General features: G+C 46.1%; 2 protein-coding genes across 2 annotated transcripts in view; one reads left to right on the forward strand and one right to left on the reverse strand.

Moving 5' to 3' along the window:
- The window catches only part of LOC102314488 (mothers against decapentaplegic homolog 4), a gene marked incomplete in the record, with an annotated part of 26,360 nt that extends 15,042 nt beyond the window's left edge, over positions 1 to 11,318 (reverse strand). The window contains 3 exon segments of the mRNA XM_042225974.1: positions 7,145 to 7,393; positions 7,999 to 8,194; positions 11,013 to 11,318. Coding sequence (XP_042081908.1) covers positions 7,145 to 7,393; positions 7,999 to 8,094 — 345 coding nt within the window.
- On the forward strand, positions 11,313 to 15,935 carry LOC102289727. Its single transcript, XM_014337976.2, has 5 exons — positions 11,313 to 11,412; positions 11,496 to 11,613; positions 12,155 to 12,329; positions 12,450 to 12,509; positions 15,368 to 15,935. Exons 1-5 carry the CDS (start codon positions 11,348 to 11,350, stop codon positions 15,613 to 15,615), a joined length of 666 nt encoding a protein of 221 aa, XP_014193462.1. The 5' UTR covers positions 11,313 to 11,347; the 3' UTR covers positions 15,616 to 15,935.
- The last annotated feature ends 1,579 nt before the right edge of the window (positions 15,936 to 17,514 follow it).

Raw genomic sequence — 17,514 nt, forward strand, 5'->3', positions numbered from 1 at the left:
AGTTCTGTTGACCCACTGAAAGAGGCTTCATTTAAGAAACACCAGGAACACTGAAGCTCATCGCATTGATCAAGCAGGACTCATGATCTTCACCAGCAGCTCCCTCACAGGGAAATCTTCAGACTCCTCTGTAGGCCCGCCCCAGAGATGGATAAACCCAGCATTTCATGAACACTGTGATGAGACCTTTGGTTTGTGTAATGTTATAAATAGTCAGATACTCCCCAGAGGCTCCAGGCTTAATATTTAAAAATATATAATCCTCTCTGGTTACTTGGGTATGAATAACTATGTTATTTACCATAAAGTGATTCACACTATCTGCAAAAAACTGTGAAAGAATTCCAGATCACCAGTTTGTAGTTCAACATACAAGTGACGACCTTTGACCTTCATCAGGTTTTATTTAATTGTGTCAGAGAAACTCAAACTGTGCTCTTCATGCAGCTGAGTACATCAAGTGTTTAAAACGGAAGCTGTGCAGGTCTGAGATCAGCAGCTTTGTGAAACACCAAACCGAGGTCCTGTTAATGCTGATATAAGTGACACAGTTACATGGGTGATTAATCCTTTTGTTTTTTGTCTTTAACTTTATCAATAAAGCTGCAGCTTTGACTACAGCACTGTGGCTACTTTAACCTTTGCACTGTTTTCATCAGTTCATTTTGCAGTTAACATGTGAACATGTTGGATGATCTGTGCTGTCACTGGGTGGTGCTGAGGTCTGAATCTGAGGGCAGCTCCTGTAATCACAAAGAGATCACAAACTGAATTATAAAGTTTATCACTCATCTGAAATAAAGCTGATCCTTCTGTCCTCACACACTCAGGATCTGAAGTCTTCTCTTACATTTTTTTCAGTTCTACAGTACTTTAATACCATAGTTACACTGATTAATGAGGAGTTACTGAAGTACAAGCTTAATAAAAAAAATTGGTGTTACTGTCTTTACACATGTGGAGAGCTGAAAACATGCTGTTGTTTGCACATATTTAATAATCAGCTCTGCACAGGAGCTGCAAGCAGGATGCAGCCTGTTGCTTTTACAGTATAATACTTGTAATAAAAGTACAGTAACAGTAATTAGTGACTGAGCAGCCCGGAGCGTTTCTCTTGATTTCTTTAGTCAGAAATTCATTCACCTGCACAGCTAAACGAACCCTGACAGCCGAGTGCTCATCTTAGCTAGCTAGGTCTCAGGACCGAGCTAAGGACGGTAGTTACGGATTAGCTTACAAACACGTTTAACTTACCGAAAAAGTGCAGCGGGGCCTCGGGTCCTTCTGTCGGGTAGTCCAGTTTACTGAAGAACACCTCAGGCTGTCAGGTTAAAACTAGAGATGGACCGATCCGATATTACGTATCGGTATCGGTCCGATACTGACCTAAATTACTGGATCGGATATCGGAGAAAAATAAATGTAATCCGATCCATTAAATATCACGAAAGCACCTCACAAAACTTGCAACACGCCGTAACTCACCTCAGAACGTTAGCACGTCGGAGCAGTATGCATCACGTGATAGAGCGGCTGTGGCATGCGGGACCTGTCGGTGGTCTGGATAGCATGTGGAGCTTCGCTAGCAACCGCATGGCATTTCATCTCCGACAAAGTTATCCCCGAGAGAAGTAAAGCAAGTGTGTAAGTCCATCTCTGAATGTTTGTAAAGCATTCCCACGCTAAGCTTAACGAGCGACTGCCTCTCGCTCTCCGGCTGCTACTTCAATCGTGAAACTGCTTAAATGATCAGCTGATCGGCTTTTCTGTCGCGAGTCTCTCTTTGTTTGTTTTTGGCCCACTTTGCACCAGAAAGAGCAAACCAGCGGCTGAACAACAGCAGCACGTTTAAGCTTGATAAGCTGTTGTTAGAATTTATTTAATATTACTTTCTACACCAGGATCGTTTTCTACGTAGCTGACGGCTGGTAACTGTGCAGGGGCGGATCTAGCAAAGTTTAGCCAGGGGGGCCGATAGGGCATTAACAGGGAAAAGGGGGCACAAAGACATACTTTTCTTTCTTATTCTCATTTAAAATGTCGAGCTTTTAATAAATAATTATCTGACACCCAAAGTTTTAATTTGATGAAAATGAATAGAAGTCAATTACTGTATATAGTGACTATTAAGTCTAATATATATACCCTAGTAAGCTATAGTACTTTTTCCTTTGGGAAGGTACCATCTGTGCAGTCTGCAATTTTGTTGAAGAAAGATGTTGAATCTATTTAAAATTTCTTGAAAAATAATTGATTTCTGTGCATTTTTTTTCACACTGCATCAAATTAAGGTTGATTACGTCGATTAAGCATCATGAGGTGGAGCGTGAGGGGTGGTTCCCTATTTTTTATTTATTTATTTTTGTTGTTGCTGGGAGTTGGAACCCTATTAGTTAGGTTGCTTAATATTTACGCTAAGTACTCTTTAAAATACCAGAATAGGGAGGATGGTGTAGGTTTAAGTTTATTAGATTGATCAGTATTGCTGAACTATGAAATTTTTTTTTTGTATACAGGTATAACAGAATAGCTTTAGTGTAGTTGTTTTTAAACTTGAGTATGAACTTATTGCAAAATGCAGCAAGATATTTAAAAAACAGTTTTGTTGATTAAAAAACACTATATCGGATTCATATCGGTATCGGCAGATATCCAAATTTATGATATCGGTATCGGTATCGGACATAAAAAAGTGGTATCGTCCATCTCAGGTTAAAACACTCGGTCGTGTTTTCGTAGCGTAAACGCTGGCCCTCCTCTCAGAGCCTACGCTCTATCTGCTATTCCCGAACAGAGATACGCAAGTTTCTCCGTGACTGCAGCTGCCAGTCAAAGCTGTATGATGACGTTTCACCCCAATTTAACATCACCGCGGTAGGAATTAGAATCAAACTTATGGGAGAGGAGACCCCTTGAACATCAATAGCGTGATGAGAACTATTGATAACAAAAGAAAGAATCTTTGGAAAAAAATTATCTGAGGAGAATAAATTTATTTTAGTCTGACCCCAGTCCCATCCGCTAACATGGAGGAGGCGGGGTTTATGACCTATACTGCAGCCAGACACCAGGGGGCGATAGAGACGTTTTGGCTTCATTTTTGGGGAGCTGTCGTGTCATCCATGTTTTATACAGTCATTGTTCTGGACATTTCAACTGTGTTTGTGCTGTTGGAGCCTTTTGGAGCATTTAATGACATCATCTGACCAATAACATGGCTGCTGTGAAGTTACCATAGTAACAGACCGAGAAGAAGGTAGAGCGAGTTCGATGATGGTTTTGATTGGATGTTAGTTAATTAACTGGCATTTCTGTGTGTGTTTCTGTGTGTTCTGTGTGTGTGTGTTTGGTGGGTGGTCTGTGTGTGTGTATGTGTGCTCCTGTTGGCTCTGAAGGTTTTGGAGCGTCTCTGTTATCTGCCCTCGTGTCTGAGCAGAAGTCAGACTAAACACCGCGGTGACCGTTTCTATTTCCGAAGACACTCTGGAGCCACACACACACACACACACACACACACAGACACACACACACACACACACAGACACACACAGACACACACACACACAGAACACACACAGACACACACACAGAAACACACACACACACACACACACACAACAACACACACACAGACACACACAGACACCAAGACACACACACGCACACACAGACACACACACACACACACACACACACACACACAACACACACAACACACACAGACACACACAACACACACACACACACACAGACACACACACAGACACACAGACACACACACACACACACACAAGAAACACACACACACACACCCGACACACACACACACACAGACACACACAGACACACACAACACACAACACACACACACACACACACACACACACACACACACACAAAGACAACACACACACACAAGCACACACACACACACACACACACAGAAACACACACAGAACACACACACACAACACACACACACCACAAGACACAGCAGAGACTTTGGATTTCAGTGTCCATGAATCCAGCCTGGATAAAAGCACTCTTCCTCCTTCAGTTCCTCTCAGTGAAGCTAATTCTGACCATAAAACACTAGCATGCTGCTAACGCGTGCTGATTGTGCTGTTAAGGTTTTAGGACAGGTGCCTGTTTCCACAGTTAAAGCCCAGCAGGAGCTCCAGGTGTGCAGGACAGGAGCAGCGGGGTGAAGGCGACGCTGTCAGGAGGCTGCTCGCTTCACGCCCCAAACCAAAATGGAGGACGCTGTAAAGCACCTCGCAGTGCTGTGACGTCTCTAACAAAAAGTGTTTACTGCAGGAGAAAACCTGTGAAACGTCTAAAGGTGGAACCATTTCTGCTGAGCTCGACAGCGCCCCCTATGGAGCAGGAAGTCCACAGAGAGGCAGGTCCCGAGTATTTAGAAGTTGTTCGATAAAACGTTTGATGATGAATGTTGCTGCGTGTTAACCGGGTCCCTTAATTGTAGGAAAATCCTAATGAGGATGTTTATTCTCACCGATGCGTTCACTAAACAAACTTTAAACTCAGAAAATCCCCGCAGGCTGTAAACGTCTCAAAGCCACAGGTTTGTGAATGTGCTGCTTTAAATCTGATGGACGAGGTCTGTTCTGTGTGCACAGGTGAAGGGCAGGGATAAGACTGCAGACAAAACAATTTCACACACACACGCTGCAAAAAATGTCTTCATAAACCTGCTCAAAGGGCCAGGTCCCCACACTGAACGTAAACTGAAACAGCACTTTCTTTTAAATCACCTTTTATCCACATTTTGAACGACCGCCTGCTCGTTCAGACTCTCCTCGTGTCTTTACTCTGTTTCTTAAACTTTAAGTGTTAAGTTCAAACTAATACTTGTGTTTGTTCCTGTTTTCTGGGTTTTTTCCAAAGGTGTCGCCGTGTTCACCTCTCTGAGCTATGAGAAGCAGGCATGCTGCAAAAACAACATCCAAACCCCAAAACAAGCAAACAGCAACACAGAAAGATTTTAGCAAAGCTTTCCAAAGATACCAAATATACCAGGGTTTGTTTGTTTGATCTGGAGAGCTTTCACATGATGACACATTCAGAAGGAACGTCTCCAGTTTGCTCCTGACTACGAAAAGTGAAAACACAAACTGCTCATCAGAGAAGAAACACACATCGCACTTTTCCTTCAAATACGAACACGTTAAAGACCGAGTTGGACATCATTTAGAAACATAACTGACGAGGTGACGGAGAATCAGTGGTTTACACGGAGGCCCGGGTAGAAAAATCACCAAACAAAAAGCACAAGAAAATTATAAAAGGACGTCTTATTGTTATTCATGCAAATCTACGACTGAAAGGGAGAAATCCAAGAAAAAAATCAGATAAAGTCAAATATCTAAGGAAAAGATTGTGACACAAATATGTGAGATATTACACTAACACTGCTTATAATTCAAAACTGAGACAAATAATAGATTAAAAAATTCAGACGCAAAAGGTTTGATTTCAAAATCCAAAACTAAACCAATCAAATAACAAAACTATAGGATGACGAAAACGTCGACTCGCTGAACTAAAACTATGAGACAAGAAGTAAAAGTTTCATGTTTAAGACAAGAGTGAGAGCGAAACACTGACTGAAACGTTTACACTCTGACACATGAAGCTGAGATTTTAACCTCTAAAAGGTAAACCTGTTAGAGCAAAACTAGGAAACGAGGAGAAAAGAACTCAAAGAGCCGACAGAAACCAAACAGAAACAGAAATATTTGATGTAAAAGTCAAGACAAAGCTCTGCTTTTGGCCACAGGCTGAGCTTCTCGATTTTTTAATGGGAGACAAAATCATCTCGTCCTCTCTGGGTCAATGTCTGCAGCAGCACGTCATTTCTTACAGTGTGGAAACTCTGCGGTATGAAATCCACCAGAGTCCCAGACGAGTCCACATTCCCGTCCTCTGCACGCTTACACACACACACACACGACCCTGAACCCAAACCTGAGCCCTGAAACCGGCTCTGAACCCTCAAACAGCCTCTGAAGCGAGGGCCACAAACGGGTCCTGAGTCTAACAAGGTGCTCACAAAGACAGCTGTACACACACACACACACACACACACACACACACACACACACACACACACACACACACACACACACCAGACTGTCTGGCTTAAGTTAACCCGGCCCCTTTCCTGTGTTTCAGACAAAACAAGCCAGCCTGCCCTTCCTCCTCCTCCTGCTGCTGTTTGGATGTGAGACCTGCGACGTTCTGCAGGATCCTGCAGTCACACCGACGCTGTAACGCGGTTCTAACCGCTTCCGTTTTATTGGTTATGCCTTTGAGGTTTGATCTCTCGGGTCTTCCTCGCTCACATGCCGACCCTCAGACTGAAACGGCGTCAGCTCAGGCCCACTGCCCTCGCACAGGCACACGCTCCAGAGCTCGCTCATCAGGCGACGCTGCGGCGAATGGAGGCTGAGGTTTAACGAAGCAGCGCTCCGTGACAGGAGCCTGCTACAGGTGTGCGGCTCACCTGTGTGCCCCGCCCAGCCCTGCATCCTTAAAGCATATTCCCACCAACCTGAACTTATCACAGAAACATTTTAACAGCAGCATACACAGGATGACGGAGTGGGGATGGAGACAATGTCCTCAGGTGAACCACGTCTCCTTTTACGGTTCGTGGGGTGGGGACGTTTTGGTTTAAAGGGCCTGTGAATGTTTCAGAAGTTCCTGAGAAGGTGTCGCATGTTTTAGTGGGACTGTGGGGGGAGGGGGTGCGCTGTGGGCCGGATCAGCTGGTCCTGGTGTGAACCTGCTCAGCAGACTGAGGTGTGCTCTGTCCTCTGGTCTCATAATTACTGAGACACTGGGGGACACACCCAGGCTGCTGCTCACAGCTCCATCATCATCATCATCATCATTATTATTATTATATCAGCGGTGAGGAGCTCCTGTAGCGCCGACAGAGGACACAGGAAGGACAGGATCAGGTGCAGACCAGGTGAGGGGCGGAGCCTGAAGACTTTAAAGACTTTTTCTTTGAAGTCCTGTTATCTTTCTAACTCTGTCAGAATAAAATAAGGTGACTACTTCCTCTCTGAGCCTCAAGCCTTCCTGTGGGCCCTCTGTCGGGTTTTCACCGCCGTACCTGCAGCCGGCCGTCCAGCGTCCTCTGGATGGTGACACACTTGCTGGGGTGCACGCCGTTGGTGGTGACGGCGGTGATGAGCGAGTCCAGTTCGTCCTTCTTCTCCTTCAGCTTTTTCACCAGACTCTCGATGGCGCGCTTGGCAAAGCCCTCGTTCTCGCCGCCCTGCCGGTGGCACATCAGACTGTGGACGATGCTGAGGCAGGCGTCTGCGCTGCTGGGGGCGGGGCCGAGCACCGACATGGTCACCTGATAAAGTAAAACAGAATCTGCTCAGACGGCTCAACAATCAGATCCATAAAAAGACTTCCCCGGACAGATCTATGTGGGTGGGGCTTGTGTGCCCTCGGTGACATCACACAGACCCGTGATAAACGCTGAGGTCGTTGTCAGGTTTCACGTGAACCCACCAGCCAGAGGAACAGGAAATACATGACAGGAACACACAGACAGGTGGGACGCTCAGGTGTGCCCGTGGGCCAGGAACAGATCCTATAGCTGATCCACAGGTGACCTCATACGGTCCCTGAGCACAGATACAGAGCAGGGGCTGATATTGATCGTATTGTCAGTGATCAGAAGTACTCCTGTCCCCCCACACACGTCACTTCCCTCTGAGACAGACAGAGAGGTGAGGAGGAGACAGGATCACCACACATGCACATCCTCGTCTCACTACTGATTCCTTTCATTTTTTCATTAAACTGTAAGCAACATGACGTCGTGACCGTGGCTCTATGACGTCATCAGATGCTGACGATGCCTGACGCTCACTGGCTGACCCGACTGCTGCATCAACAGTTGTTCACAGAAGAATTACAAAAGCTCTCAGCGGGCTCCTGCGGCGCACTCACCGGGCTCGGCGCTCTCCGCTCGGCTATGATCCGCTGCCGGGTCCGTGAGGCCGGAGGTTCGTCCGTCGGCGCGTCCGCGTGCGACTCCGTCTGCATCCAGACTGTCTGCACGCTCACCGGGGGGAGGAGGAGGTGGGGGCTATGTCATGCTCCCCCGACGGCCAGACATAACAGGAAGTCTGGCGACCTCTGGGGCCTTCCAAAATAAGAGCACAGAGACAAAACTGAGCGTTGTTAAGAAGTGGAGCGTTTACCTGCGGTCTACCTGTTTGTGCTTCCTGCCTGCACACCTGCCACCTGTCATCGATGTCACTGTAATGTTGCCTGTGTGCGTTGTCTGAGTTCACTGCACAATCAATTTAAGTTTTATACAGTGATAATTACAGTTTGCCTTATTTTTCTGCGTGGTTTGATTTTTGTTCTTTTTAAAATTTATGTTATTTTATTTTTTATGTTATTGAAAAGTGGCTATTCAGTTATTCACCTGTAATCGTGCTTTCGCTGTCTAGTTTTAGTTATTTGTCCCGTTCTAAAGTTTTCCTTTCTTTTAGTTGACCTAGTTTTACTTCATTGTGAACCTAAATTCATTCTCACGTCACAAAGAAAAGCATCAAATCCCGTTAGGGCAAGCTTACTCATTAAGGCTTGAAAATGATTAAAATGATTAACGGAAATATATTAACACTTATTAGAGATGTTTCCTGGGTTAAAGAAACGTTTTAAAACTCAACTCAACTAAAATATTTCCAAAATGCAGCTTCAAAAACTCTCCTTTCACTCATTTCCCCGCATTTCCGCACAAGTTACTGCAGCTTTTATTTTGTGATACTGCCGGAAACACGCTTTGCCTTGTCAGAAAGTTTGTGCGCGTGACTTCAGCCGTGAGAGAGCCAATCACAGCCCTCCTGTGTGTGTGTGTGTGTGTGTGTGTGTGTGTGTGTGTGTGTTTGGCGCCATCTGGTGGCGAAAGTCGAGGAAACACATTTCTCGTGTTTGACAGAAACATTGAAGCTGCAAAATAAAAACAGCTGACCTTTATGATGAAACAAAAAGGGACAGAGTGACATTTGTCTGCACTCAGGCCCTACAATAAATAAAGACACAAAAACAAGAGTGTGTTCCTCTCGTTAATCTAAAACTCTGCAGCTGCTGCACACACTCTTTCACAATAAAACGTCCTCTTCCTCTTTAAGGCCAACTCTTGACTTTCCGACCGTCTGCCATGGAAACCTCTGCGGTTTCAGTCCCAGACTGACTGGTCCTGCACCGAGGACGGCAGCTCTGTCAAGCTCCCACAGGGAGAACGCCCTCACCGAGCAGGCCGAGGCCTCCAGTCTGTGGACGTCTTTGGGGACCAGCATCCACAACTGAAGCCATGAGCGGTCAGTGATGCCGCTTTAATAGAAAACCAAAGTCCCAGCCTCAAATGTCTCATATTTTCTAATGTTTTATTTATATAGTAAAAAGAAAAAAGAATATGAAGGCAATTTTGAAAAACCCACCCCACCCACCAAGCCTGATGTTTTACTCATGACCACCTTTCCAGTCTTTAATTTAATTTGGATGTTTGTTTTGAACCTTTGATTTGTAGATTTTTCTTTAACTGTGTTTTCTCCTTTAAACCACGACTCGATGTTTTGGTTCACACGTAGAAATATCCGGATGACTCGCTCACCTTCAAACCACATGAAGAGAATCTCGTAAAAACACTGAAGTTAACTGCGATTTTATTTTCAAAATAAGTCGCGTTTTTCTTGAATACAAAGAAGCAGTTTGTTGCTGCAACGTTTTTATCTGTGCTGGAGACAGATAGAAATGTCTATTCTATATATGAATGCTTCGTGTTGATCCTATGTGTCGTGCTTCTCTGAGGTTCATCACTAACAGTAAATCTCAGACTCACCACTCAGAGTTCTACGGCCTGCTTTGGCCATTAGGAGGAACTCTCATTTATACAGTTTTACATATAAGGCAATAATCGGATTGCTGCCTTCATATGTTCCCTGCTTGCAGTGAAACATGCTGGTCGTATCCTCTTCGTCCGCCTGAACTGAACTTGGCAAAAGAGATTTTGACCATTTAGCCCCCTCGGCTTGGAACGGACTGCAGGAAACGACTCTCATCAAGTGGTTTGAAATCTAAACTAAGAATCCTTGAGGCCAAGTCCACAACATGCAACTGTTTCAATTAGTTTGTCATTTTAACTGAATTTTATTGAATTATATTATTTTTTTGTAAATTTTATTTATTTTTGCATGCGTGTTTTTGCTGCCTGAGTTTAACTGAGTAATTTTTGTAAATGTGAGACACTTGCTGTTGCCTGTCTTCGCCAGGTCTCCCTTGAAAAATAGGTTTTTAATCTCAATGGGATCTTCCTGGTTAAACAAAATAATAATAATTATTGGCAGAAATAGCCTTCTGTACTGCTGGAGCCTTAAAGTTCTGCCTGCGGATCAAACAAGTTTCTACACACATTCACCTGTGTGGGCTTCTGTGTTTGTGAGTCTGACACAGGTGTGTGTGCTGCTGACTTATAGATGTGAACTTGACCCCAGAGCGGGCCGTTAGCTGCGGTTAACCCGGACAGAGCGTGACTTTAACGGCGGTTTGGCCTCTACATTTAGCGGCTGAGCTGTGAGAGAAACACCAGGTGCTGTTGCTCGCCTCACCGGAGCTCACCTAAAACCTGTGGAGAGGAATTAGCTGATATGTAAAAACTAAACTTTGTAAAACTAATGCTAACAGCAGCTTGTGGGTTAGCATTGCGCTTAATTAGCACGAGTGTTAGCAAGCGGAAGTGACCTTACAGTTAGTAACAGGTGTGTCTGTTTTAAGCCGTGAGCGTCTCCCGGTAGGACGTTCAGATTCAGGTAAGCGTGGGTGACGTATTATAACTGAACAGGTGAACTGTGGAAGCTAACGTTAGCTGTGAGCGCTGTTTTTTTTTGCGCGGACATAAAATGGCGGGCCAGCGCCGCTTTAGCACAGAGTGAAATTGGAAATTTCCGTGTTACCTGCGGAAACTGAGAGCGCTCACAGACTGTGTTGAACACCACGAGGCCACTGAGGCCTCCTCTGAAATTCGGCTGACCTTTGAACCACGAAGCGAGATTAATTAAATTTTTATCTGCATTTCCGGCTCAAAGACGGGAGATATCTGTGTGAGTTAAACAGCTGTGTAAATGAACAGGGTTGTGTGTGGGCTCTTTGAAGAGTGCCGATATGAAGGCAGACATCAGGAAGTGGCAGTTTTACCGGAGCTGCTGCTTTTTCCGGTTTCCGTGCTGAATGAAGCTTTTATCCTTTTGAATCAGGCGGCAGGTGAACAGGGTCCGGCATCCAGAGGCAGATGGAGTCATCAGAGCCAGGCTCGTTTCGCCCCAGAGGAACATCCACGGTGTCCCTGCACGAGCGGTGAGTTACCATGACCTCCTGCGTCCTGCAAAGTTAAAGGTCAGGGACACTGTGCTGACGTTCACTCCTCTCTCTTCCGGTAGCTTCTCCAGAGTCCTGGTGGAACAGCAGACCTGCTCCAGGTTGCATCAGAGGGCATCCGCTGCCCTGCCCGTGGTCCTGCTGATGAAGTCAGCTCCCTTATCGCTGCTTCTTCCACAGGTGAGTCCCAGAGGGGTCACAGGTCACCTGTGAAGAAGGGCGGCCCAGGTGTTCATCGGAGGACCACCGGCCTGCTCGTCTGACACGCTGCAGCCGCCACGTGGAGTTGAAAACAGTGAAACCATCCCTGGCGCGATGGGGTCGTGAGGTGTTTGTGGGACCAAACCAGTGTGAGGTTTTGTTCGACATCCTCGTGAAATCAAACGACAGCGAGTCTGAAACTCTGTCGCAATCTTCTTCCCTCTTTGGTATAAACATGCACTCTCAGCGCAGGTAGAACAGTGTCTGGTTGGGGGGCGGGGTTAATGATGCATTTGGTGCAGAATTCCATGGCAACCTGTACTGGATAGTTACGATAAAGTCATTTTAGCCATCGTACGTGGAAAACTCGCGGTGCATCCAGTGCATTCGTTATATCGCCCCCACGGGTCACCGCTGCGTCATCATAAGGGTTCTCAGCATGTGCACACTGGTCCGTTTTTACAAGTGGATGGCGAGCTACTGCACCGTAAAAGCGAGCTGCTGTGTCTCTGTGTTGCAGGCTGCCGGGAGCTCTGAGAGGGCGGAGCATCGTCACCTGAGGAGGAAGAGGAGCGTCTGGACTCGACTTGGCTGGCAGCGGGTAACTCGCCGCCCGTCAGCCTCTGCGCATCAAGGCTTCTGGAGCTTCATGAACAAATACAGGTGGAGAGCGCGGGTCACCTCCACCTGCAGGCGTGAGTATCTGAAACACTGGACGCAGTGGGCGGGGCAGCAGTGTGTGGCCTTCTTCGCTACACTGAAGCTGCAGTAGAATTCTCACCTGTGCTCCACCTGTGCGTGCGTTTCCTCTGCAGGAGCAGTAGGTCTGCGCGGTCGACTCGGGAGGCGGAGCCAGCTGAGACCGCTGACCTCAGGTGAGTTTCTCAGCACAGCTTCATGCTGAGCTGTGGAGAGACGGTTGGTGCGATTTGACCTGTTAGGCGGGGTTAGGAGAGCTGCGCTCTGATTCGTGCATCTGATAAGATAAGATGAGATAAGATAAGATAACCTTTATTAGTCCCACACGTGGGAAATTTGTTTTTGATGGCACAGCTACGGTCTGCCAGTTAAATTCAAAGACGTTTAAATACAGCTGGAGGGCTGACCGCCAGGGGGGCGTGTCCCAGTAGCTCTACTAAGCTGACCCCTACTGAGTCAGAGCTTTGAAATCTCCCCTCCTCAGAGGTCAAAGGTTAAAAGTTTAGAGGTCAAAGGCCCTTTGCCAGAGGCTAAAGGTTGCTCTGGTGCACTGGCTGTGTCCCAATTCAGGGTCTGCAGCCTTGACGGTGCTCAAGCACCACTAAGAAGTGCGAGGCCTGTGAAATGCAACCATGACACCAACTGCTGGAAGCGTTTCAGACAGCTTTATTTGAAAGAAAGGAAGGAGAAAATCTTTTGTTCATGTGTTTGTTTTTACATGAGCTGTGTTTGATTAGCTGAGTATCTGAGACCACGGGACTGAAACATGATAGTTGGGCTTCATTCCTGTGCTGAACAGTCATTTAAGATTAGCTAGAAAATAACAATGAGCTGATGTTGTTCATGAGACTAAAGTCATCTCACTGTGTAATTAAATACAATATGGCCAATATTATAGTTATTATGATTCATTACAGCAGTGAGCTTGAACTCTACTTTGAGTAAAGATTCAAGTTGCAGTTATTTACATTTCCAATCACCTTAAATCTTCACTCAAAGACAGTCAAGCATCACTGACAGTGTATATATAGATGTGTCATATATAAGAGACGAATGTTGTTCTTTTGGTGGCTGATTCAACACACGAACGGTCTGAGGATAAAAACTCCTCTTGAGCCTCTTAAACAGGCTGACGTCTGCTAAATGGGTCAAACTGGGCAGAAAGTCTACAAACACATAACATCCTTATAGAATATGATGTAACACTATAGATCAACTTAGCTCAGAATATATAAAGCATATAAACAGTTACAGCAACATGATGCAACAAACACAGCAGCTACTGATCCAAAATACTCAAAGCTTCATAGAACTGAAACCAACATTTATTTTAGCTCCATTCTGCTGCTGATACAGACTTTAGGTTTCTGAACATTAAACTTGTTGCTGCCTTTCATAGTGTGTAACTTGAAGGCCCTGAGTACTCTGAGTACTTTCTCCCACACTGGAAACACTGGGATGATCACATTATTTGAACATTACCTAATAAGACTGATTCAGCACAGACAGTTATGTTAAACTTTCCTAGCAGTCCTTCACAAACAGGGAACAGTCTGTCTATTCTCTCCATCTGTCAGCTGCTGCTGGCTCTTCCTCCTCCTCTTCCTCACACACTGCTGAGTTTGTCCTGGTGGATCATCAGGGGTGCAAAGCCTCACAGATGATGTGCAGCAGTGGGTCCCTCAGTCTGTCCTCACTCTGGACACTTGCAGTCGTCACACATGGAAATCAAATGTGTGATAAGCTGCAGGATTCAAACACAAGTGTAACTTATAAACACATGTTCATACTTTTATTCCACAATCAGAGAGAAAGAAACAGAGAGAGAGTGCAGGACAGACAGACAGGTGACAGTCTCAGGTGTACACACTGCTACACAACAGCACCAGAGAAGCAGGATTTAGTGTTTGTGTTATTACGAGTGTAAACAAGAAGAGTTCCAGATGGTGCAGTGGACACATGTGTGACTGCTGTGATTAAAGCATCTTTCTTTCAGCTTAACGAGTGAACCGTCAGCTCGTTCAAACACACGTTAAAGTCCGTTTGGCTCGACACCACCGAACAGAGGCAGCAATATAACACAGCTAACATTAACAGTGCAGTGAATCCTGCTTGTGCCGTGATGTTCAGGACTGCAAACCGAGCAGCATCACTGACTTTCAGCTTGTTGTGTTTGTGGATATATGACTGACTTTAATTATCCACAAAATCATCACATTCTCTGTCAGATTAAGGTCGACTATTGAACGGCGCATATTTAAAGGCTTTAAAACCAAGTTAGTACAAACGTCACTAACGTCACATGACTTTGCCGACATGTGACCAACAGTCATGTTTTAATGTTCTTCATTATTAAACATTCGCACAGAAATAAGTGACATCATATTCAGTACTTACTTAAAGTTTACTCTTCGGGCGCCCCTCTTCCGCCGTGTTTTCCGGCAAAATTATCCACACCCACCGCCGCGCTATGCATTCTGGGATATGTTGGGCTACAAAGTGTACACCGCCACAGCCTTAAAATTCAGGGAAATGAAGGACGCATTTGGAGCAGTCTTTGAATTGGGACAGCCTTCGTTGTGCCGCTGTGACGTAATCGGCCTTGAAATGCGGCCTTTAAGGCTGCAGACCCTCAATCGGGACACAGCCTCTATGGCTGGAGCTCGGGGTTACCTGTACCTATGAGCGTTACAGAGGGGGAGGGGCTTCCACAGAACATTGCATGGTTATATTTACAGGCTCATGACTTTGTTCTGGCTTGGCTTTGACACCCAACAGGAAATGACCATGCGGGCTTTTAAGCCGCCCGGAGGGAGGGGCCGAATGAGGGAGGGACCTAAAGGGTCAGATAATAAAGAGATGAAGAAACTTCACGGTGTCTCTCAGGACACAAACGCACAAGAACCAACAGCAGGAAAACTAAAAGTGAATCCTGTCTCCATGGAAACAAACCAAAGAGGGAGTGGCATTACATTGCTGACCTTTGACCTGCTGACTCCTGTTTGTGTAAATCTATCAATTTTGTTTCTGGCAGGACGAAGACGGCATGGGGTAAAGCTGCGGATAGGCGGGGCCACCATTTCAAAGGGGCGTGGTGGCAGCAGAAAGGTGGTGCCAACGAAGAAGCAGCTGGACGCTGAGCTGGACGACTACATGTCCATGTCCCGGAGCCGACTGGACAAACAGCTGGACGACTACATGTCCACGTCCCGGAGCCGACTGGACGCCGAGCTGGACGAGTACATGTCGATGGCGGGACAGCCGCAGCCGCTGTGGGACTGAAACTGTGACGGGCGGGACCAAAGGTTTGTTCTTTCTTTGGAACCGCCTCTCCAAGTGTACACGAGTTTTATTTGGTGACTGAAGGCCGCAGCTCTCAGGCTGCTGATTGGCTCCTGCTCTCAGGTGCATTAAGCCTTTCTTTGTTTTCAAACCAGAGCGTTCAGTTTTCTGTTGGTTTGTATGTGTTCCTGAAGTGGTCGTGTGTCCTTCACTGACCCTCTGTGTGTTGGAATTTTTAATGGGTCGTTTGTAATTCTGAAGTTTTTGTTCCCAACATTTAAAAGAATAAAAGACGTTTGTTCGCTCTTGTCTGTACGCCATCGCCCAGTCCTCAGGAGCAGTTCATCGATGTGTCTGTCCTCTCGGCCAATCATCATCTCTCCAGAGACGAGGCATCGGCGACCTTTCGGTCACGAGCTGCACGTGTGCACTTCAGGTTACAAATCCACTTTGCGCTCCAAAAACCAAAATGCAGAAGCGGCGTCAACGAGGCCGCGAGCTGGGCGCCACTCCTCACTGAGCTCAGGTCAGCTGATGAGGAGTCGCCCCTGCTGGTAGGTTTGAAGTGCTTCGCATTTAAATGGGCTGAAGGAGGCGAGGTCGCTACAGATGCATCACCGACTTCCAGGCTGCGTTTTCGTTTGAAAACATTTTCTCTCCGTTTTGGCGTCCCATCCACACTGAGGCGGCGTTTTCCGTGAACGAAAGCGCCGCGTTTTCAAAACGCTGTCGAAAACAAAAAGATTTGAAAACAGTGCTTCGCGTCGCAGTGTGGACAGCAAAAACGCAAACTTTCTAAAACAATGACGCATGTTAGTCATGTGATGCAGTCATGTGGCCAATTAAACAAAGGTAGCGGAGGGCGTTACACAGCAGCTGTTCTGTTTGACAGCCCTGTTAAAGATGAACATCAGCCTGCACGCGCTCCAAAAAGCTTTTCCTCAAATTCTTTAACTCTCACTCGCTTTTGCAACTTTGTACTTTTGTGTTACTCGCAGCAACGGCTCCACCTCAGTGTGAGTCCATTTAACAAACTCGCTGCTTTTCCTCCACATTGATAGATTTGAAAACAGCGTTTTCAGGCGGAAACGCCGTTTTCAAATCTATCCGGGCCAGTGTGGACGTAGCCTCAGGAGACTGAACCCTCGAGACCGTTTTACCCTTCCTGTCATGTGACTCCTCTGGTGCTGGACGTTCGTGTTAAACAGGGTTTCTGATGATGAGCTCAGGCTTCTCCTGCATCTGCGTGATGTCAGACAGGACATTTTCAAAGGTCTTCACCTTCCTGCTGGTTAGTGGGAGGAGCTAAACCGTCTCGTTTGACACAGATGAGGTTTTCTTGTCATGTACAGATAAACAGTGTAGCCACATTGATCCATAATGAAACTGTTTAGCTTTACATGAGCAGATAGAAAGTGTGCAGCTGAAAGAAGCAGCTCGAACGAGCCGTGCGCAGATTCTCAGACTGAAGCGTCAGATAGGACGCACACATTTCTGACACGCGATTGAACAGAAGAGCCTTAAAAGCTGAGATCATGTGATCAGGAGCAAAAGTTCCTGTCTTATCTGTATTTAGCTGGAGGAAGCTGTGGTTCAACCACTGTTTGATTTCTGACAATTATTCAAACAAGCCAATTTATAAAACTCAGAAGCTTTGAAAGAGCACCTGATGCCATCAGCACAGAGATGACAGGAGATGCTGTGGTCTCATCATTTGGCCTGGAGGCAGAACTGGACCTCGCCACATCCTTGAGGTGGCAGAGCTGATGACAACACTTGATTCACACAGACGGTAAAAGATGTCTCCGATAGATACGATATTTAAAACAACACCAGTAATCCCGAACAGGCCTTTGATCCAGTATAACCAGTACGGTGTACTCTCCAGAGTCTGCTGCC

This window comes from Haplochromis burtoni, unplaced genomic scaffold, assembly GCF_018398535.1.
Source record: "Haplochromis burtoni strain Fernald_Lab_line unplaced genomic scaffold, NCSU_Asbu1 Contig_190, whole genome shotgun sequence".
Taxonomy (NCBI): Eukaryota; Metazoa; Chordata; class Actinopteri; order Cichliformes; family Cichlidae; genus Haplochromis; species Haplochromis burtoni.